This window comes from Pseudopipra pipra, chromosome 9 (genome assembly GCF_036250125.1).
Source record: "Pseudopipra pipra isolate bDixPip1 chromosome 9, bDixPip1.hap1, whole genome shotgun sequence".
In the NCBI taxonomy this organism is placed as follows: Eukaryota; Metazoa; Chordata; class Aves; order Passeriformes; family Pipridae; genus Pseudopipra; species Pseudopipra pipra.
This window is the reverse complement of record NC_087557.1, coordinates 4372541-4396973: the sequence shown is the minus strand read 5'-3', so window position 1 is coordinate 4396973 and position 24433 is coordinate 4372541. Positions and strand designations below refer to the sequence as shown.

General features: G+C 47.8%; 2 protein-coding genes across 2 annotated transcripts; one reads left to right on the top strand and one right to left on the bottom strand.

Annotated features, from left to right (window-relative positions):
* Positions 1–1685: 1685 nt before the first annotated feature.
* TDRD5 (tudor domain containing 5) lies at positions 1686–12898 on the bottom strand. The gene is given in 11 exon segments (XM_064664170.1): positions 1686–2544; positions 2546–2683; positions 3164–3325; positions 5660–5860; positions 6794–6860; positions 7884–8090; positions 8768–8988; positions 9789–9907; positions 10699–11148; positions 12050–12288; positions 12691–12898. Coding segments are annotated over 11 exon segments (2022 nt in total). The 5' UTR covers positions 12792–12898; the 3' UTR covers positions 1686–2427.
* Positions 12899–14767: 1869 nt separating this feature from the next.
* On the top strand, positions 14768–20903 carry NPHS2 (NPHS2 stomatin family member, podocin). The gene is made up of 8 exons (XM_064664178.1): positions 14768–15528; positions 17004–17107; positions 17826–17898; positions 18188–18270; positions 18556–18759; positions 19110–19165; positions 19980–20058; positions 20465–20903. The coding sequence occupies exons 1-8, from the start codon at positions 15066–15068 to the stop codon at positions 20741–20743; spliced, it is 1341 nt and encodes a 446-aa protein (XP_064520248.1). The 5' UTR covers positions 14768–15065; the 3' UTR covers positions 20744–20903.
* The last annotated feature ends 3530 nt before the right edge of the window (positions 20904–24433 follow it).

Here is a 24433-nt window from a genome sequence, read left to right as displayed (position 1 = left end):
TTCCCTGTTACACCCCCACCACACCCCAGGAAACGAGTGGGGACAGAGACAGCCCCAGCCAGGAATGGGGGCACTGATCACTCACCAGTCTTCTTCAGCTCCTCATCTCCCTCGCCCTCCCAGACCCCCAGGGAGGAGGAGTTTTAGGCTGCAGGGAGCTGAGCAGCTGAGTGCTGGCCTCGGCTGCCATCTAGCAGTGATCCAGCAGCAGCAAGGACAGGGTGACAGCCCCTCTGGGTTCCAGCCCCTGCTGCAGCCCAAGGAGAGGCAGAGGAGGGTGTGGGGGTCTCCTCGGGACACCCACCCTAGCCCCAGTTCTCACCTCCCTGAAACCAAACAGGGGTCCTGCAGCAGAAGGGGTGACCCCTGAGCAACATCAGCTCCGTTAAAGGAGATGGATGACAAACATGTGCAATGAGCCCCTGGCCCAAACACGGCACCAGAGAAGTGAGGCTACCCCTGCACTGGGTTGGACAGCCCCTGCTCTTCACCATTCTGCTTTCACCTCCTTCATTAGCTTTCCCAGTAGTTGCTCTCTAACAAGTCCTACATTTCCTTTTTTTAGCACTTTCACATCCCAAACCAAACCCAAAATGCTGAAATTAAAACAACAGAATCATAGAACGGTTTGGGCTGGAAGAGAGCTTTAAAGATCACCTAGTCCAATCAGGCCCTTGAAGGCCCTGAAGCCCTGAGGGACAGTCTAGGGACCTGTAAACCAGCTGAATGCCAGCATTCCTAACCAGGGCCCTTCTGTTTTCACTGCTTTTCTCTGCATTAACAACCTCACACTCATCAGGATTACTTGCCACAGGCACAAAGCTATATAAACATGGACAATGTCACGCTTCAAGCTTTCTCTTGCTAGGTTCTTTACAGATTTTATTTTATATGTGAGATGAAATTCCTGATGTTTTGTATACATGACATTCAACAAATCACAGCACTTTCTTCTTGGGGAAGGTTTCTTCAGCCCTCCTCAGAGCAAGGAGTGTGTAGAGCACCCACTGTCTTAAAAACCAATGTCAAAACTGCTCATGCACTGAGGGAGGGAGGGAGAGGTAGCCAGTTTCCCTCTCCTAAACTTAAAGGATATAGAACACAATGTTACACTTAGATGTTCTCCTGAACCACTATATTAAAGAGCAGTAACTCAGTAGACCACCAGTACAACAAAAATAAAGTATCTCCCTGAAATTAAAAATACAAACCCAAACTATTTTCCTGAAAGTAAAATTAACAGTTTTAGCACTTTCACATCCTAAATCAAACCCAAAATGCTGAAATTAAAAAAACCCAGAATGATAGAATGGTTTGGGTTGGAAGAGAGCTTTAAGGATCACCTCACGTCAGACCCAAAAAGTTTTTCAAGGGATTAAATGTTTGTGAACAAAAAAACCAAAAAAAAACCAAAAAAAGCCAAACAATCTAACAGCATGGTCATAGAGAGAGCCTGTGCTGTTCCCAGCAGCCCTCCTCGGCAGCAGCTCCAGCTTCTCCCCTCTTCTCACACCTGCCTTCCTAGGCTGGGGAGCCACTGGAAGTGGGCATGGGAAGTGGCCAATCGAGCAGCTGCCAGCACTGCAGAGAGTGTGGCAGGAGGGACATGGAGTCTGTGGGGCTGGCTCCACAGAGGCCAACTCCTGGGAAGGTCTTCATTCTTCATGTTCTCTTCACCTGCAACAGGAAGGACACAGAAAAGAAAGATCAAATCTACACTGGCAAATCCAGGAGCTCCAGTTTAGACTGAAATCCCCTTTGCTGGATGTTACCAGATCACGGCAAGAGGACTTGCTACTGCACACCTATTTGAGGAGCTGGACATGGTGTAACCCAAGGACCTCTCTCCCTGTCCCCCAGCTGCTCCACCTCCATTTCTCCAGAGGTGGGAAATCAGTAGCTTGTGTCTAGGGAACTCCAAAGAGAAGGCAGACAGCTCTGTTCCAAAGCACAAAAATTCATTGCCTTCACCAAGGCACTTAATCTACCTTGTAAATTGAGCAACTCTCGTAGGGGTGTTATAAATTCTTTCATCATTTGGAAGATGGAAGACAAACACCCACATAGGGACCTCACAGGATTTACAAAATGCTTTAGTCCCTTACGGCTGAGAGACTGGAAGACTCCGGATGAAATGAACACAGTATGGAGTGGAGAAACAAAGAGTTCTGCATGAAAGCAGCAGAAAGTCTAGAAAAGACAACAAAAACCAGCAATGAAAGAACTAACCCTCAATTCATTTCTTCCCATTAAACAATTAGAAATCCATTTTGCTGCGCAAAGGCCAAACCGATGCACTGCATCCAGCCATTTATTACTGTGGCACCTCCAGCCCACAGAAACACCAACATGTCCATCTGTTCCAGCAGCACCAGCCCTAGGATACCCAACAGGGACTGCAAAACTCATGGCATGGTAACAGACTGCTCAGCTTCCTGCTGTGTGAACTCTGACTGACAAATCTACCCGTACTGTGTCCAGCATGAATGGCATTGCCATGAGCAGAACAGCAGGATGTACAGCTTCAGAAAGTTGGGCCTTGCTTCAAAAATCTTTCTATCTGATCAAGGTCATCTTGCCTCATTTCTGCTGGTTGCTTGGAGTAAATAAAGGAGGTATAAAGATCTTCCACTGACTTGACTAAGACAGCAGGCACAGAGGACTCTCCAAGAGAATGAGGTGTCTGCAAATGTACATTAAAAAAAAAAATCAAGAGAGGGTGCAATTAGTGCACAATCAGTTCATTAGCTGCCCTGATCTTTATTATCTCTAAAAATTTACAAAGAACTGGAATGTCAGCAACTGGATGATTAAAAAACCACACCAACAAAACTACACAACAACAAACCCCTAGTTCCCTTGGCCAAAGGGCAGCTTTTCCTGCACAGCAAGCTGAAAAGAGGGATAGATTACAAGATACAAAGCATCATGTCTTAGGAAAGAAGTCAACAGCTGGCTCATCTCTCAGCAGCCCCACGCAGAACCAGTGGTGGCAATGACAGAGGGAGTTTCTGCAAGGAAGCAGGAACTGAGTCAGAGGAAGCCCCTCTGCATTTTTGGTTAAGAATTCAAATTAAACTTACATTTCAGGGATGGTCACCCTCCTCTCAGCCACATGGAGCTGATTTCATGGAACAATAGCTGTGCCACAGCCAACTCTCACCTGGTCACACAGCTCAGCCCCATCCAGCTTTGAGGATGTTGTTTCACTATCTGCAACCAGAGATTCCTGCTGCAAGCAAAGGTCTGGCTCCACCAGTTCAGCATTCTCCTGCTCTCCACTGGGTTGAACATATAAGGCCAAAGGATTCAGTTCCTTGAATTCCTAGGAACAAATAAAAAACACACCAGGACAGGAGGAAAGCCCATGTTGTAACCACCACAAAGAATAAAAAGGATTCGATTCAGCAAACCCCTAGTAGGTTTTATGGAGAAGCACAACACCCACAAGTGAGCTCAAAATTCTTGCAGAAATGGCCTTCCCAGGAAAATCAACTCCCCTCCTGCCAGTAGGAAAATTTCTCAGCAACCCCTCTCCCCTTCAAAAGTGGACCTACACGTGGAAAAACTATGATGATAGGATCTAATCCTGCCAAAGCATGCTTTCTGCATCTACTGAAGGAAGCAACAGATAGAAGCACTCCAGGCTGTAAAGCCCAGTTTTCTGCTGAGATATAAAATCATGGCAGTACCTTTCCAAGGGTTTTCATCATCCACAGAGTTCTTACTGAAACTGAGCTGACAAGGCAGATAGTGACAAAGAGGAGCCTAAAGTACAAATGCCCTCTGCACTGGCTTACAACTGGAATGTCTGTCTGAGGCACAGCGGGCAATCTACCACAGTTACACTGTCCAACACGGTACCTTTCACTGGCAAAGTAAGAGTTTTTAAAGCAAGACAATTTCCATAGCTCAGTTTGCTAATGGCATAACCAACCTTCAGTGCTCACAGCACGGAAGGCCAAAACAATTTAAGTATCACAGAATTATCAGGGTTGGAAAGGACCTCTGGAGATCATCCAGTCCAATCCCCCCTGCCAAAGCAGGGTCACCCGGAACAGGTGACAGGAACACATCCAGGTGTGTTTGGAATGTCTCCAGAGAGGGAGATTTCACCACCTCCCTGGGCAGCCCGTTCCAGTGCTCTACCACCCTCAACATGAAGTTCTTCCTTATGCTGAGGTAGAACTTCTTGTGTTTTAGTTTATGGCCATTACTCCTCGTCCTGTTCCAGGGCACCACTAAACAGTCTGGCACCATCTTCTTGGAACCTGCCCAGAACTGGACACAGCACTGCAGATGTGGCCTCACTAGGGCTGAGTAGAGGGGCAGGACCACCTCCCTTGACCTGCTGGCCACACTCTTCCCAATGCACCCCAGGATCCCATTGACCCTCCTGGCCCCAGGGCACACTGCTGGCTCACGGACAGCTTGTCATCCACCAACACTCCCTGGTCCTTCTCCACAGCGCTGCTCTCCAGGTCAGCCCCCAACCTGGTATTGGGGTTATTCCCCCCCCAGGTGCAGGACCCTACAACTGCCCTTATTGAACCTCATTAGGTTTCTCTCTGCCCAGTTCTCCAGCCTGTCAAGGTCCCCCTGAATGGGAGCACAGCCTTCAGGTTTATCACCCACTCCTCCACTTTTGTATCATCAGCAAACTTGCTGAAGGTACATTCTATCCCTTCTTCCAGGTCATTGATAAAGATAAGACTGGACCCACTGTTGATCCCTGGGGAATGCCACTGACTCCAGGCCTCCAACTGGATTCTACTTCTCTGATCATGATCCTCAGAGCTCTGCCATTCAGCTGGTTGTTGATCCACCTCACTGCCCATTCACCTAACACACATTTCCTGAGCTTACCTGCGAGGGTGTTACGGGAGACAGAGTCCAAAGTCGGGGTGGACCCCACCCACTGCTCTCCCCTCATCAACCCCACTCTGCCATGTTGTCACAGAAGGCTATCAGACTGGTCCAGCAGGGTTTCCCCTTGGTAAATCCATGCTGACCACTCCTAGTGACCTTTTCTTCTACATGCTTGGTGATGACCTCCAGAATGCCCTGTTCCATCACCTCTCCAGGGATGGAGGTGAGGCTGACCAGCCAGGAGTTTCCTGGGTCCTCCTTCTTGCCCCTTTTGAAGATGGGAGTGTTCCTCACTCAACTGCTCACGATTAGCACTACTTTAAGTCATACAATATAATCTAATGAACTTGAGCTCTCATTAATTGGCTGGATGAATCAATTAACACATCTCTTAACAACCTCTTAATTCCATCTCAGTTTGGCCTTATGCTCAGAACACCTGCAGTGATTTTACTTTTCCCTGTTATCTCTACAAGATGAGTGTCAGCTGAATCTGCAACACTACCAAGCTAATCAACTTCTAATCCGCTGCCAGAAGGCAGTGGAAATAATTTGTTCTGCTAAACCAGAACATCTCTGCTGTATCATCAGATTCCACCTTAACCAAAAAGCAAGCTCTCACCATAGAGAGACACACACTGTGGGTTGCAGCCACAAATGGTAAGTTACAGGAAAGCGGGGAATACCAGTTTTGCTCTTCACAAAACTACTTCCTTCAAGGTAAAGATCTTCCCATTACAGGGGTCCTTTCCTTGCCCTTCCTTTCAGCAGCACATGCCTCCCTCCTGACCTGGGAAGGAATGTTCTCTCCACAGACATCAGCATATCCCATATCCCTCAAGACAGAGTGGAAGTAGACATCCTCCTTGGTGGATGTGTCACAGAGGAAGAGGTGCAGAACGCCATCCACATATTCATCCACAACGCCCACAAGCTCCTTGAAGCCACAGAGATTCTTGAACAGGAGAGTTGCTGCAGGAGACCACGTACCCTGAAGGAGAAAACAAGGACATGAAGTTACTATAAACAGGCCAATGTCCACCACCTGAGACTTTTCGTGGTGGAGGGCACTTGTCAAAAGGCAACTGAGCCAGGCCAGACCAGTGACAAATACAGGAAAGTCAGGCAGACCAGCTTCCCAGCACAGAACTAAACCAAACTACTCCCAAAGCCTGCAATGCTGGGTACACTGGGATTGCCCTTTTACCTTAAACACCCACTTCCAAACACAGTCCAATGGCATTCACCAGTGATTTTATCAAAACTGCCTAAAATACAGTTGTTTGGTGTTTATTTTGTTCAATTCCTGGAATCATGAGATTTTACAGTTGTCAGAAGTATCAGAAGTTATTAAGAAGCTGCTAAGCCTCACTGCAATGAAAATCGTGATTAACTCTCAAAACCCAGAGGAAACAACTTTTTAAAAGTAGCATCTTTAAAACACACAGAGGCAGCAACTCTGCTCACATGCTTTCCTTCAGAGATTGTACTTCTGCTTCTTGACCAAAAGGTTTCCCACCACAGAGGAACTTTATGACCTCTGTAACTCTTTGGCTGTGCTGACTGCACTTAAAGCTCTGTCACAGAAGAGTTTTTTAAAACAGAGGGCTGGAGCTACCAAGGCTTCAGAAGGACCCCGGGGAACTACTGGCAGGGTAAGAAACAGGTCTGCTCAGTAGTTTAAGTTTCTGCAATAATATAAGCAAGAATGCTGATTGTAAGGAAAGCATTGGAAGGGTGATTGCTTGCTGAGCAGAGAATTACCCAGTCACACTCTGCTGAACACAACAGTACCAATTCTGCTGCAAATATCAACAGGACCTGAATTCATCCAAATGCCTGCTCTTCGCAGGAGAAAAAGACAACTTCTATTTGGTAACTCCTGTATATATGTCAATAAACAAAACTGCATGTGAACATGTACCTCCACAGGTTTTACCCATGCCAAGGAACACGGGATGGCCTGAGCAGGGAGCTTCAAGTACTGCCACCTACAATACAAAGCAAAGCCATTACTGCAAAAATAGGGAAAAATCAGCAGCAGAGCAGAACTCTCTCCTCTTCTGGGTTTTAATATCAGCCTAGGAATAGAGAGGCATACACTGGATTGTGTGCTTATGACTAAAACCCAACAGCAGCTTTGGAAAACACTCCATATCCAGAGAATGGGCAGAACAGAAACAGCAGTAACAGCTGCTACCTTACACATTCCCTGGCCCAAGCACATTCCCATCAGAACTCCTTGTGGAGACAAAGCTAGGGACGGAGAGCCATGACTTTTGAACCAAAGAATGCCAACAGCCAGGCATGAAGAAAGGCAAATGAGGGGGAAGATGCAAATATGGAAAATGTGCTGAAGTGCAGAGAACAAGTACCTCTGGCACCACAAATGTGTCCCACTTGGACTGATGTCCCTTCAGGAGAATGTTTATATCCCTTCATGGAACACAGGAAGGGGGATTAGGGAGCTTGCCCCAAGGTGACAGAAAGCAGCAAGAGGACAGACTGAGGAGTGAAGGCAGAAACAGGAAAGGATTTAGCAGTGTACCCCAGGGGTCAATGCTGGGTCCGGCATTGCTCAGCATCTTCATTATTGACCTGGGCAAGTCTACCCTCAGTCTGCTGATGATACAAAACTGGCAGGAGTGGCTGATACCCCAGAGGGTCAGGCTGCCATCCAGATGGATCTCGACAGGATAGAAATGGGCAGACAGGAACCTCATAAAGTTCAACAAAGTCCTGCACTTGGAGAGGAACACCACCACACACCAGCACACACCTGGGGCTAGCTGTCTGGAAAGTGGCATTTTTACCATGAGAGTGAGCAAGCACTGGAACAGGTTGCCCAAAGAGGTCATGAAGTCTCCAACCTTGGAAACATTCAGAAACCATCCTGACAAGGCCTGGGCAGTCTATTCCAGACGGCTCCACTTGAGCAGGGAGCTTGGACAGGATGGCCTCCGGAAGTCTAATCCAACCTCAGCTGTTCTGCCGCCCACGTGCAATGTACTTACTTGAGGAATCTCAGCCAAGACTTTTGGACAATTTGGAGGTGCCCATAATCTGCATAGAACACCTCCACTTCTTGGTCACTGATCACACGGTGGATGATAACACGGTACCACCATCTGGAGACCATTACACAGCAGAGCTGTCCAGGCCGTACTGCAGAGTCAGGCATGATGTATTTATCAGAGACAAGTTTATGGGAGTAAAGGTGTCTGTAAAAGATCATAGGGAGAAACTCTGCTTAGTAGGATGCAGGACATGAACAAGCACATGGGGCATCAAAAGAATCCTGATTTTTCAAAGTCCGCATGACATGAATTTTCAGGAGTTGTTTCAATAGATCCTTTATAGCTCTGTTCTCCCACACTTGAAATGCAATGGCAACAAAAAAATTCAAACCCAAACTTTTAACATTTGAATGATATTCTTGGGGTCTGACAAAAAGTTAATTAATGGGGATTAATCAGAGGCTAAATACAGTCATTCTAATCATTAATTTTTTAACATTACCTTTACATGTCATTGTTTCTTATGAACCAAGTTCCGGAGTGCTGGCTCAAGGTGTTAGAAACGGAAATAAAACCTTTAACTGAGCACATTAGCAACAGTAGCACAAGGTAAAGGAACCCTTTAAGATCCTCTCCATAACCTTTCCAGGCTTTTAAAGTCCAGAACAGCCTAAGACTATTTTGCTACTGAACACACTCACTGCTTGTTATTCAAGAGGAATGGATAAGCACGATGAGTAGGGGTTTCAGTACAGCACCTGCATCCAATTACCAAGTAATGAAGCCAGCACTGACCATCACCAACAGCTGGTGCCCTCTTCCCTCGACACAAACACACACACCAGAGGCAGCAGCACTGCATTGGCACAACATGCTCCCACCTCATCTCAAACATCAGATCCTGCAGTTTCTGGGATGTTTCCCTGCCGCAGATGTGGATGTAGAACTGGGTAGGAGAGACAATGAATTCCACGACAACTCCCACCAAGGACCTTCTCTTCAGAGGTGGTAAACTGCAAAGGCTTCTGTCCTGAACAGCATCTGGGAGGATTTCCTCAGTCAGTGTCAGCTTGTTTGGTAGCAGCTGCTGACAATCTTGAGGCTACAAAGGGATAAGAGGAAGGTGGCACTCAGATGTCTCGTCACACACTGATCACACACAACTGGCCTTTCCAGTAAGTTAAAAAGGATAGTTCTGTTTTCCCAGGGACCTGTGAATTACTGAATACCAGGGAATCCCAACAAATTGCACAAACTTAGATCCAAACTTTCCCTGTGATAGAAGCATTCATTTTCACACTCTCTCTCTTCCTTCCCTCCAGTGTAAAGAGGGGTACAACAAAAATACCTTGCTCATATTCCTACAAGGAATAAAGGAGATGAATTGAAGTCACGTCACATATTTAGATAAAAGTAGTAAATGGTTGTTGCTAAAAAAGCAAAGCACAACAAAAAAAAAACCAAACACAAACAAACCAAAAAAACAAAACCCAAATCATATTAAACCCACCTCTTTGATAGATTTTACTGAAAAGATGTTATTTCTATGTTCCGTGACCACAAAAAGTACATGACTGAATGAGGAAAACTATCTGAAAATGACTCAGAAGTGACAGAAGGCATAAATGCATCCCACTTTCACACTAGAGCTATTTCCCAAGGACAAAACCAAACAAAATATACAAGCCTTGTTCTTCTTACTCCAGACAGATTTGTATGAGTGAGCTGTTAGCACAGCTGTCAATTTTGTATTATTCTTACTGCTGAAAACATTATTTCCTTTGAACTAGTGTAGATGGAAACAGAGCATCAACAATGCAAACTCAACAAAGACAGTAAAAAGAGTTATCACCCACTTGAATAAGACATGAGAAATCTACAGATCACTTGTCCATCACTTACTTGTTTAAGGTGATCACCCAAATCTACTGCTTCTGTTTCCACTGGCTCCCACTTCTGATGAAGTGCTGCCTGGTGGAAGTTATCTGTCTCACAGATGGGTTCCAAAGGAGGCATCTCAGCTGCAAAGATGACATTTTGGCTGTTATTCTTACTGATTGGACTGATGCAGTGTAGCATATTAAGCAGAAAGAGAAAACATCTGAAAACACTGGTGGTGTTTTCCTCATTTCTTGTAGCAATCACAGCCACTACATTCATGAGGATTCACTGTATTAATAAGCTGAAACAAACCAAAACAATTGCTTGCTCTCAAAAGCATGCCAAGTGCTAAAATCCATTGCTAGAATGATGCCAGAATTAATTTTCCCCCGAAAAGCCATGAATTTGTCAGTAACTCTATGTGATTTTTCCACCCTCTACTGTAGGTTTTATGAGAACACTTAAGGTATCTGCAGTCTTGTCTCTCTTGTGGAACACTGCAGCTGTGCCTTTCAGGCTACTGTTGTCTCAAAAAGAATATCAGAAAGGCTTCAGCAGCCCACAGAGCAGACGTTCAGAAGATCCTTCTAGTTTTGTTACCTACTGCATGGAATGACTAGAAATTCCAGTCCTACACATACACACACTCAGAAAGTTCATTCTCTGAAAGGGCTAAACATCTCTTCCTTTGCCTCACATCAAAAAACAGTGGCAACACATTGAAAAATTCCAGTTAAACTCTCAGCTACCAAGACAACTGCCTTGTGACAGCTGCTTCTGCAGCACACAACAGCCCTTCTGTGCTAAAACCTGGGGGAACCTGGACTACTACAGCAACTGGAAATACAGCAAGAGCCACCTGAAACGTAGTTGCTTGGCTACAGAGCTTGTAAGAGCTACTATGTGCTTTTAGCCAAACACACCCCCTCACCTCGCAGCATCTCTTCGTCCTGTGCCTCACCTTGAGGCACCTCTTCCTGCTCTGCCTCATTTGCCAGGTACTGTCTCAGGACCAGCAAAGAACCTGCCTCTGTCTGCTCAACCACAATGAAATCAGACACACTCCTGAGGGCTTCAAGCACAGAAGAAAATCCGTACTGCCTGTACGGGAACACCCGGCCAAAGCATTTGAGGAAGGCCTTGTCCAAGTCCTGGAGCAGAAGAGGTGAGGAGCTCAGCAGGTCCTGCAGCTCAGCCTTCACTGTCGCTGGCAGGATGGGAGTCCTGGCTCTCAGAGGGGAACGCTGTGGATTCTTAGAGTTCTTAGAGGGAGAAGCAGCATTTGCCTTCAGCTGAGTTCTCTTCCATGCCTTAGTACACGTCCTTCCCTTCTGGCAGGCAACCAGCTTGGCAATGCCTTTGGTGGTGTCATCTGCAATGGCTACAACAGAATGAAATAAACACACAAACAAAAACAATGAAGTACTAAAAGCTCTGCACTGGCAAAGCTCCTCTTCATTCCTTTCTTTCCTCTCTCCCCCCCTCTTTTCAGAAGTAGGTGTTTTCTTCAAAAGCAATCAAACTAAATTATGGCCGATTTCCAGCAGCAAACTGACTAAAACCCTTTTTAGAAGCCAACAACCAGTCTGAACCCTGATCCCTATAAGCTCACACCAGGTAGGAAGGCAGGCCAAATTCTTGGATGCAGGGTCACAAACAAAACCTGCTGAGAGTTTTGCTGGGAAAGCAGAATCACAGTAAACTCCCACTACAGAGCACTCCCCTGCCCAGGCAAGGTCTCCTTGGAGAGCAGCCCAGGTCTTTTCCATGCTTCTAAACAACTTTTTCTGGTCTTAACTGTAGCATGCAAAAAGCCCCCAACCATTTCACCCTTCTCAATCAATTCTTTGCACCTACCATTGTTTTACACAACTCCTCTCCAAAGAAAATGAAAAAGGTTCTTTGATACAGACTAAACTTCCCATGGAATCAGGTAGGGAAACATTTATAGCTTCTTTTGAGAGGCCTCATACCTGGTTTTGGCTTCTACTCTACTCTGCATTTACAGGAAAAGTGATGCTTACCAGCTCTAGTATACCCATAGGAAACGTTGCCTCAGTTTCTAAACTAAGTGTAGAATGTAAAAATGTACAAAAATAACTAGAAGCCTGGGTGATTTTCTCAGAAGGAAAGAAAGTGTTAAAAGGCAGATCAAAAACGGGGAAGAAACATCAAAGACAAGAAGTTAACCAGAGATGAATGAGAAACAGGCATGTGACACAGGGCATCACTTCACACCAGTATGAGGTTCCAAACAACTCCTCCACCCAACAAAACCTCACCTTTGAGGATAAGGGTGCCATTCTTGCAAAAAGAGACTCGGACAACTTCAGGCATATGTCTCACCAGCTCCAAGGTGGACTGGAAGCCCAGGTCTTGGAGGGGCAGAGGTTTGCAGACCATGGCCATGTACTGCTCCTCCAGCTCTGCCGGCGTTAGGCCCTCCTTGGCAGCTATCAGCATCGCTCTCACCTCCTTTTTCAGCAGCTCCATGAGCTGTGCCTGCTTCGCCGTGTCTGTGCTAGAGGGGAAACGCAAGCCAGCAGAAGACAACTTGCACCACCGCAGCTGCTCAAAGCCTGGTGGAATTCCGACTCGCTCCCATCGAGAGCTGGACAGGGGAGCGGGCAGCAGGTTCACCAGCCTATCAATCCCTGTATTCACTCACCAGCGCCCCTGGAGTTTAGTGCACCCCTAAACTCCTGCCCTCCACAATCCCTGCCGCTCCAGAGACCCTGCACCCTCAAACTGCTGCCCGAGAAACCCCCTACCGACCCGAAGGGCTCGGTGCTCTTCATAGTGCTCCGCTGTGCCCCTCAGCCTCGGGGTTCGCCCCCCAGCCTCACAGGGTCGCTGTCCCGCACAGTCATCCCTGAGCCCCATCCCGGCAATCCCGCCGCCCTCCCGCGGGTCCCACACTCACGACGCCATCGCTCCCTCCTTCCCGGCGCGCATGCGCGCCGCCCTTCCCGCCTTTACGGGGCGCGAGGGCGGGGCGGGGCCTCCCCCCCACACGGCCGCCATTGCGGAGCGACTGAGGGGGAGCGGCTGAGGGGGAGTGGCTGCCGCTTCCTCGGCTCTGAGGCGGGAGGGGATTCCACCTGCGGGGAGGCGCTGCCCCCGCCTTCTGAAAAAAAAAAAAAAAAAAGTAAAAAAACCACGTGAAGTGTCACAGAACTGCAGGATTGATTGGGTTGGAAAAGACATCACAAGATCATCGGGTCCAACCTGTGGCCAAACACCACCTTGTCAATCAGACGGTGGCACTGAGTGTCACACCCAGTCTTTGCTTAAACACCTCCAGGGATGGCGACTCCACCACCTGCCGTGGGCAGCCTGTTCCAATGTTTAGTCACCCTTTCTGTGAAGAAATTCTTCCTAATGCCCAACCTAAACCTCCCCTGGCCCAGCCTAGGACTGTGTCTGCTTGTCCTATCCCTGGTTGCCTGGGGGAAAGCACTAACCCCTACCTGGCTACAACCTCTTTTCAGGTGGTTGTAGGGAATGAGAAGATCCCCCCTGACCCTCCTTTTCCCCAGGCTGAGCCCCCCCAGCTCCCTCAGCCACTTCTCATCAGACTTGTGTTCCAGACCCTTCCCCAGCTCCATTGCCTTTCTCTGGACTTGTTCCAGCACCTCAGTGTCCCGCTGTCATTAAGAGGAGTCTTGTATTTTGTAAGAAGAGTTTTGTATTGTAAGGAGTCTTGTATTTTTTGTCTCATCTGAGTGGAAAATCCACAGTGGAGACACTGACTTTCCCAAGGCCACAGAGTGTGGTAAAGTGTGGTGCAATGGCTGTTTCCTAAGGGCTCACAGACTTCCCTCTCAACAGCACAGCTGATTTCCACACAGAAATACGTTTCAGAATAAAACAGGAGCTGAGGTTGCAGATTTTGGGACAGCAAAGGTTGCAAACCCATCAGCATGTGCTCCCAGAGCATGTCCCCTGTTTCAAGGGAGCAGCCAAAAACATCCTCCAGGGATGGTGGAGTTGGGACCCACTGGTTGAATAAAACATCAAACAAAACCAGCAAGTTGCAGGTTTGGAGGTGTTAAATATGCCACGGTGCTTTTGACGAGATACCAACAGGAATCCAACACCAGACCTGAGCTGCTGTTTGCTGCTGCTGCTTAAAACACCACCTGCCCTTTCAGCAGCTGGAGACCATCTCTCCCCCATCCCGTGTTGGCCAAGTGATAAACACCAAGTGCAAAAGGTTTCTGGAGCACTTCCAAAGTATATACACTGTATAAATTTATTAATTACACCGCGTTTACACCCAACTTTTCTCCTGCCTTTAGCCCTCTCCATCCATCACTTCCCTGGTGACTTGCTGACAAGGCACCCAGCACGTCAGAGCAGAGAAAGCAGGCAGCTGGTGCTCCTGCCCTCCCTGCTTGCAATATCCTGACTCCGTGTGGGCCCACAGGTCTCCAATAAAACAGGAATCTGTGAAAAAACAAGAGCAGCACATCCCCAGCCAGCTTCCCAGCTCCCTCCAGCTACTCCTCCACACTACAGACTGGGAATCCCCAGGCTCAGCACTGTCCTGCCTTATGTCCCAGCTGTGTCTTGCCTGTAGTATGATTTCTAGCCAGGTGCTGGTTTCTTTAATACAGTCAGTGACTTTAAAACATGTCAAAAGTGTTTTAAACACTTCAGAAGTGTTTTAAACCTTCCTCCAGAGGTTTCTGCAGATGTCACCACAGGCTGAGCAGCATGAAAAGAGAAGGCTCCTATGTTTGCTCTGCCACGCTCCTTCTGTGGAAAACTAGGAAGGCATTTAGGCACAAACTCTTTTGGCAATTTAGATTCAACAGCTCTATCCCAGGAATGGCCACCATGCTTTGCATCCTTTCAGGAAAGTTCATGGCTGAACTGGACCAGTTAATTTCCCACCCTGCAAAAATGTGAGGTGATCCTGGAGAGAAGGGGTTTGCTGCCAGTGTCCCTCCAAAGGGCTTCTGGAGAGCAGTGCAGTGTGAGATGCTATTCGCCCAGACATTTGCTGCAACATCCACTCCAAACACTCCTGAGTAAGCCACTGGTCTCACCAGCAAAGATTTTTCACCCTGATGTCAATTCTGGGCCACTCCCACCATTTGAGGTCTTTGGGGCCACACACCTGACAGTTGCTTTCAGATTGCTTTTCAACAACTTTGCAGAAATCATCTACTAAAATCATCTGAGTGCTTCTGATTGTATTTTATTCCCCAAAGCAGGATGCAAACAGAACTTCCTTCTAGGGTCCACCACGTTCAGATTTAACCTTCCTTCCCATCTCCACAGCAGGGTGTGATGAGAGCCGAGCAGCTGGAAACACCTTGCTCACTTCACTGTCCATTACAGCTGACAAGCCCCAATGAACTTGAAACGAGCCTCCTTGATGTGACACCTCCCCTTCTCTCCTCCCCTGCCTGCGGCAATAAATTCAAGCACGTACTCTTTCCGCTCCCACAGGCAGCTGTGGGTCCCTTGGCACAGATGAGGATGGATAAGAGGGCTCGGAGCTCTTCCAGGGAGTCTCATAGAAGACGTAGAGAGTCCCCGGGTACGCAGAGCAAACGAGAGAAGAGGGAGAGCAGCAGAGAAGGCAGCAAAGGAAGGGGAGACATAAAGCAGGAGAAAGCAAAGGAGACCAAGAGCACTGTGGGGACTGATGGCAGGGTGCACACCTCCACGGTGGTGGATGTGGATGAGGTGGTGTCTGAGGAAGAAATGGAGGCAATGGCATTGCTGGACAGCGAGCAGCAAGAGGAAGGTATGACACATAAGAAGGGAAGGGCTTGGGAAAGTGTGGGCTCGTTGATGCTGCGTGGGTCACAGTATGACTCTGCTCTCTGCACGGTGTCATCACAGATGTGGTTATCCTCAGGACAAAATATGGGAGACTCCAGCCAGCCTCCCAGCTCTGTTCTCTCTCTTCCTTTTCTCTTCCCCTTCTTCAAGTGGACAGCATTAGCCTTAATGCCAGTTCACAGCCCAAAAGACTTCACTGCAGGGAGGAACTACCCTTAAGGTCCACACTCACAGCTCCCCTTCTGGATAATCTTTAAGAGCAGCTCCTCTCCACATGTTTGTTAGGCAGATTCCCAGCCCGCCATGATAGAAGGGAGCATCACGAATCTTTTGGCAAGGTGTCTGGGCCTCTTTGGACCCAGCATCACCAGGGCATGGCAGACGTGTATTACAGGAGCCAGCATCACTTGTGCACTCCCATGCCAGCAACTCTGCTGCCCTAGAGTGGCACAAAGGTTCAGATGTGCTCCTGACTCTGACAACTAGTTTTGCACAACCACGTCTTTCTGCCTCAGTTAAAGGAATCACAGCTAGTGAGGGGTGCTGTGGAGCTCCAGTGATCATGCAGGTTCTTGGGATCTGAACCTCTCTCAGGACCTGGTGGTTCTGCAGAGACCTCCAAAGGCAGAGGGGCAGGGATGGAAGGGCTAGAAGGGATTCAAAGTGGGAGGGATGCCAACTTCACTGCTGGAAATCGTGGTCCACTCTCTGGCTTTTAGTATATCCGGGAGTAATATGTTGATTTTCATGCCATACCTGCTGAATTTTACTTCAGACAGGAGCACAACAAAGGGCAGCCAAAGCAAGATGATCCACACTCCCTTTGGGGAGATGTAGCAGGTAGTACTCATCTGGGGCTGATCACCCCAGTCAGCCCCCAGCACCTTGGTGTGACTGCTGTAGAGCACAGGGAGAGTTCAGTGGCACCAGTGGCTTTATCCTGCTGCATTAGGGAGAGGAGATGCAACTAAAATCCTATTCCAAAGCAACATGAAATGCCCTGATAGGGAAAGGCACTTCAGGCTGTGCATGTTGAAAGCTCTCTCTTATTTACAGTCTTTACTTTTAGCTCATCTTTCCAGATTAGTTTCAGGAATCCCAGCTCAGCCAAGTTGCCCATTCCAAGCCTTTCAACACTGCTTGGTAGCCCCAATTCTTCAAGAGAAAGGCTGCCCTCTAGTCAAGCAACTATGGAGAAGTGTGGCTCAGTTTTTGTCGGTAAAGTGGAGACAAAATCTGCCCCTCCATCCTCACAGCTCCTGGCCACCTGGACCAGGCAGTGTTCCTTAACTCACCTCCAGAGAGTGACAAGTGATTCACATCCACCAAGTCCAGGCAAAGGGCAACACTGAAGCTTGTGTGTGCAGGCACTTGTCAGGCTATCAGTATTTTGGGAGCAGTCCTCTCCTAACACAGTCATGTTGGATTTCTCCCTAGGTGTAAAGTCTCCAGGTCTGGGCATCTGTGAGTGGCTTCTGACCATCCTGTCTTTCCTGTTCATCATAATGACCTTCCCCATTTCTGTCTGGTTCTGCATGAAGGTGAGAATAGCCATGGGGCCTCTCTCAGTATCTGGTGTCTGATGTGGATGTCACACACTGATTCAGCATGTGTTGGACATGAGCATAAAGCTTTTTTGGTCTAATGCCCTATTTACACCTCTTCAACTCATTATTAATTTTGATTTATCTTTTATCACATGTTGCTACAGCACAGGGCTGCACAGGGGTCCAAACACTGCCTATCAAGTAATCCTGCTGCAATATCAGCAGACAGGGGCTTAAGTTTCTCTTTTTTAAAACAAATTGCAAGTCTATTCACTTTCAAATATAATCCTCAGCCTTCTCAGGCCAGAGAGGGCTGCACTGCAACCAACAGCTGGGTAAATGGGTTTTGAATTAAAAATGTTAAGAGAGATTGATCTCAGAGCTAATAGCAGATTTTCCCTCTTCCTCTAATTTTTGTCAGATTTATATATATATATATAATATATATATAAATATGTATATACATATATATTATATATAAATATATAAATATATAAATATATAAATATATAAATATATAAATATATAAATATATAAATATATAAATATATAAATATAAGGGACTCAGTGACAAGTGATACCACTAGTTCATACCTGCTGAAATCCTCCCTTTGCAGGGCTTTTCCAGAACAGACTTCCTCCCATGCCTCTGAAGCTGCTTTTCCCAGTCCTGCTTGTTCCTCTCCAGCCTCCCTTTTGTTTCCCTCTGCAGGTAGTGAGGGAGTATGAGAGAGCCATTGTTTTCAGACTTGGGCATCTCCTTCCTGGCAGAGCCAAAGGACCTGGTAAGGTGTTTACTTGGCTCCCCTCAGCCATGTTGCTCCTCTTTTTCATGCTCTACCAAAGCTCACATGCTGGTGCCCTCCAAGCAGACATGGCCAGACAGGAGATGGGATGTTTTTGTTCCCTTCCTCTTAAGGGCTTTTCCCTATCACAGAAGCAGCCTCAGAATTTGAGCCCATATATTGCTGTTCCTTTGTAGTTCTGCATGCCAAACCCTCCCATTTTCCAGAGCATGAGAGGCAATTTCTGTGGTTCTGATGATCATCAGCTGCCTTTCTCTTCCTCCCACAGGCCTTTTCTTTTTTCTTCCCTGTCTGGACACGTACCACAAGATAGACCTCCGCCTCAAAACCCTAGAGATCCCCTTCCATCAGGTATGGCTGACACCCCCCTCTATATTAATTTTGGTATGTCTTTAACGTTAGATCTTTTGCTTCCAACCTCCATCCTTGCAAAGAAAAGTTCGAAAAAACCATCACAAAGTAACCTCTGAGATCCAGAGTATATACAGTTTGCCCAAGATCAGTCAGTATCAGAGGTGGAAGCTACAATGACTTAACCATCCAGTTAGTCCTCATCACACTCTCAATTGTGTGCTTTCCTGTGCTACCTTAGAACTGCCAGAACCAGCTCCATTTCCTCCAATGTCGTCTTCTTAGGTGGTGACCAAAGACATGGTTACTTTGGAGATAGATGCTGTCTGCTATTACCGGTTGGAGAACGCCTCTCTTCTCCTCACCACCCTGACCAGCATCTCCAGTGCCATCCAGCTGCTGGTGCAGACCACCACGAAGCGCCTCCTGGCACATCAAGCCTTCTCTGAGCTTCTGCTGGAGAGGAAAAACATTAGCCAGGAGATCAAGGTGCTTCCATGGGGAGGGGGACAGCAGAGCTAGCGGTGAATTGAGGCTCTGCAAAGAAGCTCGTTCAGGTGGTCAGTCCCTCAGAGTCACGGACACTGCTTTGAAGAAGGATTCCAGACTTGGAATCACTGTGGACTCCAGTTAAATCATCCCAAACTCCCAGGGTAAACACAAATTGGAAGTGAGGACAATAATTTAATTTCTGAGGGGTCTTGCACAATAGCATACAAAACCTGATAAATCTGCCTCACAGTCCTGCAGTTAATGTCCCTGCCTTGTCTTACTCCCTGTAAGGAGTCTAGGCCAGGGCTGCTGTTCTCCCCATGCTCTAAAAATATTCCTCTTCACAGGTGGCTTTGGATGCAGTCACAGGCTGCTGGGGGATCAAAGTGGAGAGAGTAGAAATGTAGGTAGGAAATGCTGGTAGAAGGGAATTCCCTGGCCCTTTGCAAGAACCCATCCTACTCGCTGCTGCTTGCTTCTCTTCTTGCTTTGCCTCTGTCTCTCTCCCTGCAGCTATTCTGCAGAAGGTAGAGCCTTGCCTCTCACCTTCCTATTTTCCCTGCTCCTTTCAGCCTCACGTAAAACTTCTACATGTCAGACTGTTCTTGCTCCTGCACTGACAGTCGGGGCAGGATCCTTAGCTGGGATCTCATCACCATTTCAGTGCTGCTGCAGGCAGAGTTTGCACCCAATTCTGGTAGCCCACGAGGTGCAGGAGGCACTGAACCCTCCATGTCCCAGTCTAGATCAAAGGCCCCAGGGTCTTTGAGAGGGATGGGCTCATCACTCAGAAGTCTGTGCACAAAGGTGGGACTCAATCATCGTGTACAGGGACATGGAAGAGAGAGCCAAGCAGTGAATGAATAAATCTGTGACCAGAACATTCCTGTGCCTGTCTTGAGAGCAGTCTCCCAGTGGAGTCTCTGCTGTCTCACAGAGTGAGCTTAAACTTTGAGCCTCAGAGGTACAGAGAGATGTCTCTGCTGCCTAGTGATCATGCAGTCCTGGTCACTGCAAAACCAGGCTCAAAGAGAAGGATGGGAATGGAGGTAGAAGGCTAAAGTCAGGCACACAAAGAGGAACAGCCAGGGAGCAAAGAACGTAAAAGAATACTCTGCAGAGACTGACTGATGAGCCCATTCCAAGCTTCGAATTGACCATCCAGTGCTGCCAGGAGAGCCAAGAGCCCAGCTAATCCCTCTCCTTTCCTGCCACAGCAACAACGTGCAGCTGCCTGCTGAGCTCCGGCAGTCCCTGGCTGTGGAAGCAGAGGCCCAGAGACAGGCCAAAGTGCGGGTATGCCAACTCTGAATACTTCTCATCTCCTTCCAAAGCATTCCTCTTTCCTTTCCCAGCCCTGATCTGAGGTCCCTGGGACATGCCACACAAGCACATGGCTCTGGGAAGATATGTTTTCTTTAATTCCTGTTCAAGAGCTGGGTCTAGCAAGGGGAGCCCAAGTGTGACCTCTGACGGGCCCAGTAAAAACACATTAGACACGAGCTCCTAAACTTTTGGCAGCATCAAGAGGTCTAGTACATGCTGTGATCTTCAAAGAGCAGGAAAGTTATAATCACACTGGCCCAGGGAATTTCACTGTGGCAACCTCCCTCTGTAACAGTCTGTGCCACCTCACTCCTGGTCACAGAACTCCCTCACTCCCCTCACTCACAGAAACCTCCTTTCTTCCCCTGCTTGGCAGGTGATTGCTGCAGAGGGGGAAAAGGCAGCTTCCGAGTCCCTGCGGATGGCAGCTGAGATCCTGTCCAGTGCCCCTGCTGCTGCTCAGCTCCGTTACCTCCATGCACTGCACTCCCTCACTGCAGAGAAACCCGCTGCTTTCATCTTGCCCTTCCCTCTGGATGCCATGAACCTGGTCTCTCCAGCTGCCCACAGCCCTGCAGCCGTGAGCAGCCTCCTCCCAGACACCACAAAGCTCCCAGAAAGCCTGAAAGACAAGAAGGACTCCCCCATGCTCTGAGAGCTGTCCCAGAAATGGCTCCCACACTGCTCCTGGTCAATCCTGCTCAGAGAGGAGCAAGAGGGCTGGCTTATTGGCAGCCCACCATCAGGTCCTGGTCTGGAGGCAGGAGGGGAGGCAGCCCAGACCTGCAATATAAAGTGGATTGTATGTGGAAAAAGCCTCTACTTGTTTTGGAAAGTTAAAAGTAAGGAGCAGGCCTGGCAGCTGTGTGAGCAGGGGGTCAGGGGAACAAGGGGTGTCATCCCTTCCCCATCACAGGGCCAGATGCATCTTGACACCTTAGAGCCTGGCCCCCAGAGTCTGATCCATCTTGTCCCATCACCTTGGCAGAAAGGACAGAAATACATTCTATGTACTTAAATGCCCCCCGCCCCCAAGCCAAACAGCTGGGTGGGTGGGAGTGGGAGCTTGGAAATCCATGGGGGAACAGGAAGGGGCTCAGCACTCAGGCAGGATGGTGGGTGCCTCCAGCCTTGTTGTCCTGCGAGTAGGGAACAAGCTGGGAACGAGCTGGGTCTGTGGTGCTGTCCTGGATTTAGGATTTCAGTCACCACTCACACACAAATACATCCACACGCGAGCAAACAAGGTGTTTAGCCCTAACTTTAAAGTAGGAGGAAAAGTAAAAGGAGGAAAGGGCAGCCTTTGAGGCTGGTGATTCCCTGCCCGGCACATCCGCTGTGCAGAGGAAAGGCAGGCTGTGCTGCTGCTGGCTTCCACAGGGTGGTGAGGCAGGACAACGTCTGAGCTCGCGGGCACCTAAAAACGTTAAGGTGACCCGATTAACCAACGCCCACTGAGCTGACGAGGGGGAATCCGGCACCACTGGGAAGAGCCAGCTGAGAGCCTTGGGAACTGCAACACTTTTGCCTGCTGCAGCTGCCTGAGAGACACAGGAACAGAGAAGGGACGGAGTTCTCAATACTCCTAGAAGCCTCAAAACTCTGATACATCTATCCTGACTAAAGCCGTTAGAAGTGACCAGGGACCTACAGACATTGCAGTCCTTCCCCTTGGCAAAGATCTAGAGCACTGTCAAACGAAATACCCCTGCACTCACTTTGTCTGATCCTGGTGCCCTTTGGGTGGGTGTCCCTCCTGCCTTTTTACTGGACCTGCAGCGTCTCCCCTGGCTTCAAAGCAGACCTTCCTGCACAGCCATTCCCAGCACCAGTGTCCTGCTGCTGGTAGAGGCCAAGATAGAGAGCACTTTCTCCCAGTTGCCCCCAAATTGTTGCCATCATGCATTTGTCTAGCAGGGGTTACCCAGCCACTTGCTCACTCTTGAATTTTCTCTTATCCACAGCTACTGGTAACACTCACAGCTCCCATAATACTCATTCTACAAGTATTTGCCAGCCTTTTTACAGTAAGGACACCTGGCCAACCAGCCCCCTTACAGGTGGCTGGGAAGTGGGAAAAATCCACCTGTGAACTTCTTGGTGATCACAGAAGCACCAAAGCTCCAGGTGTAACCTCACATCTACATCACTCTGCCACTGTAACCCTCTCAGGAGAGGGTGGCAGGATGGCTCCTGTGTCTGTAATAGATCTCAGTGGCGATCTGCTCATGGAAAACTAGCTCTAGGAAGTCAAACAGCTCTGTCATCTTCTACTAGGGAACATGAGTTGTGTGGTTACTCCTCTAAAGCTGCTTCTGGTTATTTCTCATGCTGCTGGAAAAGGCCCCTCTTTCCCAGCCTCGGGCAAAAGGGTATAATACTACACAGAGTGAGCTGCAGCTGATCCTTTCTCTGAACACATCTCTGGCTGCTTTTCTAACTCCAAGTAAAATGATCCATCCAGACCAAGATTCTTAGCACATCAAAGACCAACAGCTTTACAGATAATGTCTCAAAGGAACAACACTTAGCCCGAGAACAGTGTCAAGCCACACACAGTACTTTGTCAGGGCACACGGATTACCCTGTTGGCACTTGTATCTGCAGAAGCCAGGCACAGCTTTTTTCAAACATTTAACTTTTCTGCGGTTACAGGAAGGCAAATTATAGCTAAGGGCATCCTCAGTTCCAAAAAGCGTGTCTTGTTCCAGCAGGATCTTCTCTCTTTTACGTACGCAGAGCCGGCAGAAACTTGTCATTTTACCTTCAGGAGATATTATGTTCAAAAAGCCTGCAGAACATAATTTAAAAATGTAGTTAAGGGTTATTGATATGTTTCCAAAAGAGATTTTACTCTGAGGGAGTTGGCAAGGATTGTCTGAGCTGATGTAATTCCTGACAGTTTCACTGCCTGCTCTTCCAAGCTGAGAATGGGTAAAATTGCAGAGTCATCCCAATTTTTGTGCATTTTCTTCCTAACCAGTCAGGCAGCTGGTATTTGGATCATCTGAAATCCAGAAGATGAAGGAGGTACTCATTATCAGATAGACAACCAGGCTATGCTGGCACTGAGGAAAAAAACCTTGAGAGGACAGGGAAGAGGTCCAAACAACTTACTTGCATGATCCAAAAGGGATGAGGCAGAAGGAGATAAAGCAGCAAGAAGTGATCGATGAGCACAAACAGAAGGGGCACAGGCAAGAGAGATGTGGGGAGGAGAAAGTTGAGGTAGCAGTGGTATTACAGGGATGACAAGCTGCATAGATATTAGAACTGTGGGAGGAGGCAGAGGACAAGCAAGACAGGACAAGTGGAAGTGGTGAAGGCAAGTAGAAGAACAGCATAAATGCTGAGATGGCACAGAGATGCTGGGGTAGTAGGTAAGGGGTGAAACACTACAATGAATGGGCACTAGGACATTACTCAGTCATTGCTGTTCTTCAGTATTTGCTTTTTCTGGATCTCTTGGGCTGGCCAGAGGTAGCAGCTTTGGGACTTGGGCAGGCCTCGACTTCTGAGACACTTTCTTGGAAACATCTTTCTGAAAGAGAAACAAAACAACAAACCAAAGCCATTACAAATACCACAGAGTTAAAATGTGCCCAAGATATCACATCTTTAACAAAAAAATTGGCCTCTCCTCCCACTTTGATGTCAAAGAGACAGGATATGCTAGAGGAATAAGGGAGGGAATTTTAATTCCCATTTTTTCTCTGCATTTTATATCTCATGGATCTAGCTGAGAAAGGACACAAGGAAATGCTTTCACCCACAACAAACTTTTGACCTGAGGAACTCACTGCCACATGGTATGGGCAAGATCAGTGGGTCAGCAGTGTTCAAATACCTCCTGGAGGGAGCAAGAGTGTCCTGTGGTATAAACACAAAAGGCCTGTGGCCTCTGAGAGTGAAGGGACCTGGAACATCCTTTCTTTTCTACTCAAAAATCAGTGATCCTAAACAGATCTTCTTGGCTGTAACAGGGAAAACTCACCTACAAGGCAGATGCCACTAGTTACATGATCTTCTAGACATAGACCCTGTGTTGCATATCAAAATCAAACAAAATTAGTTTCTCTCAAAAGCAGACCATATTCAGCAGTTCTTTCTGCCCTGATCTAGAATCATGTTAAAAGCCTCCTTGCTTGACCTCTGACAAAGAGTCAAGACAAAACCCTGGGACATGCCCAGGAGGGGAGGGTTCTGCACTAAACAGGAGGTGAATGAGGTGCCCTCAAAGAGTGCTTCACTCTCCGAGTCTGTGACAGGGTTCAGAATATTGATTCTCCTGACCTTGCCTTTCTTTGTATGTTGCTTCTGGGATGACTTTCCCATCTTTCTCCAG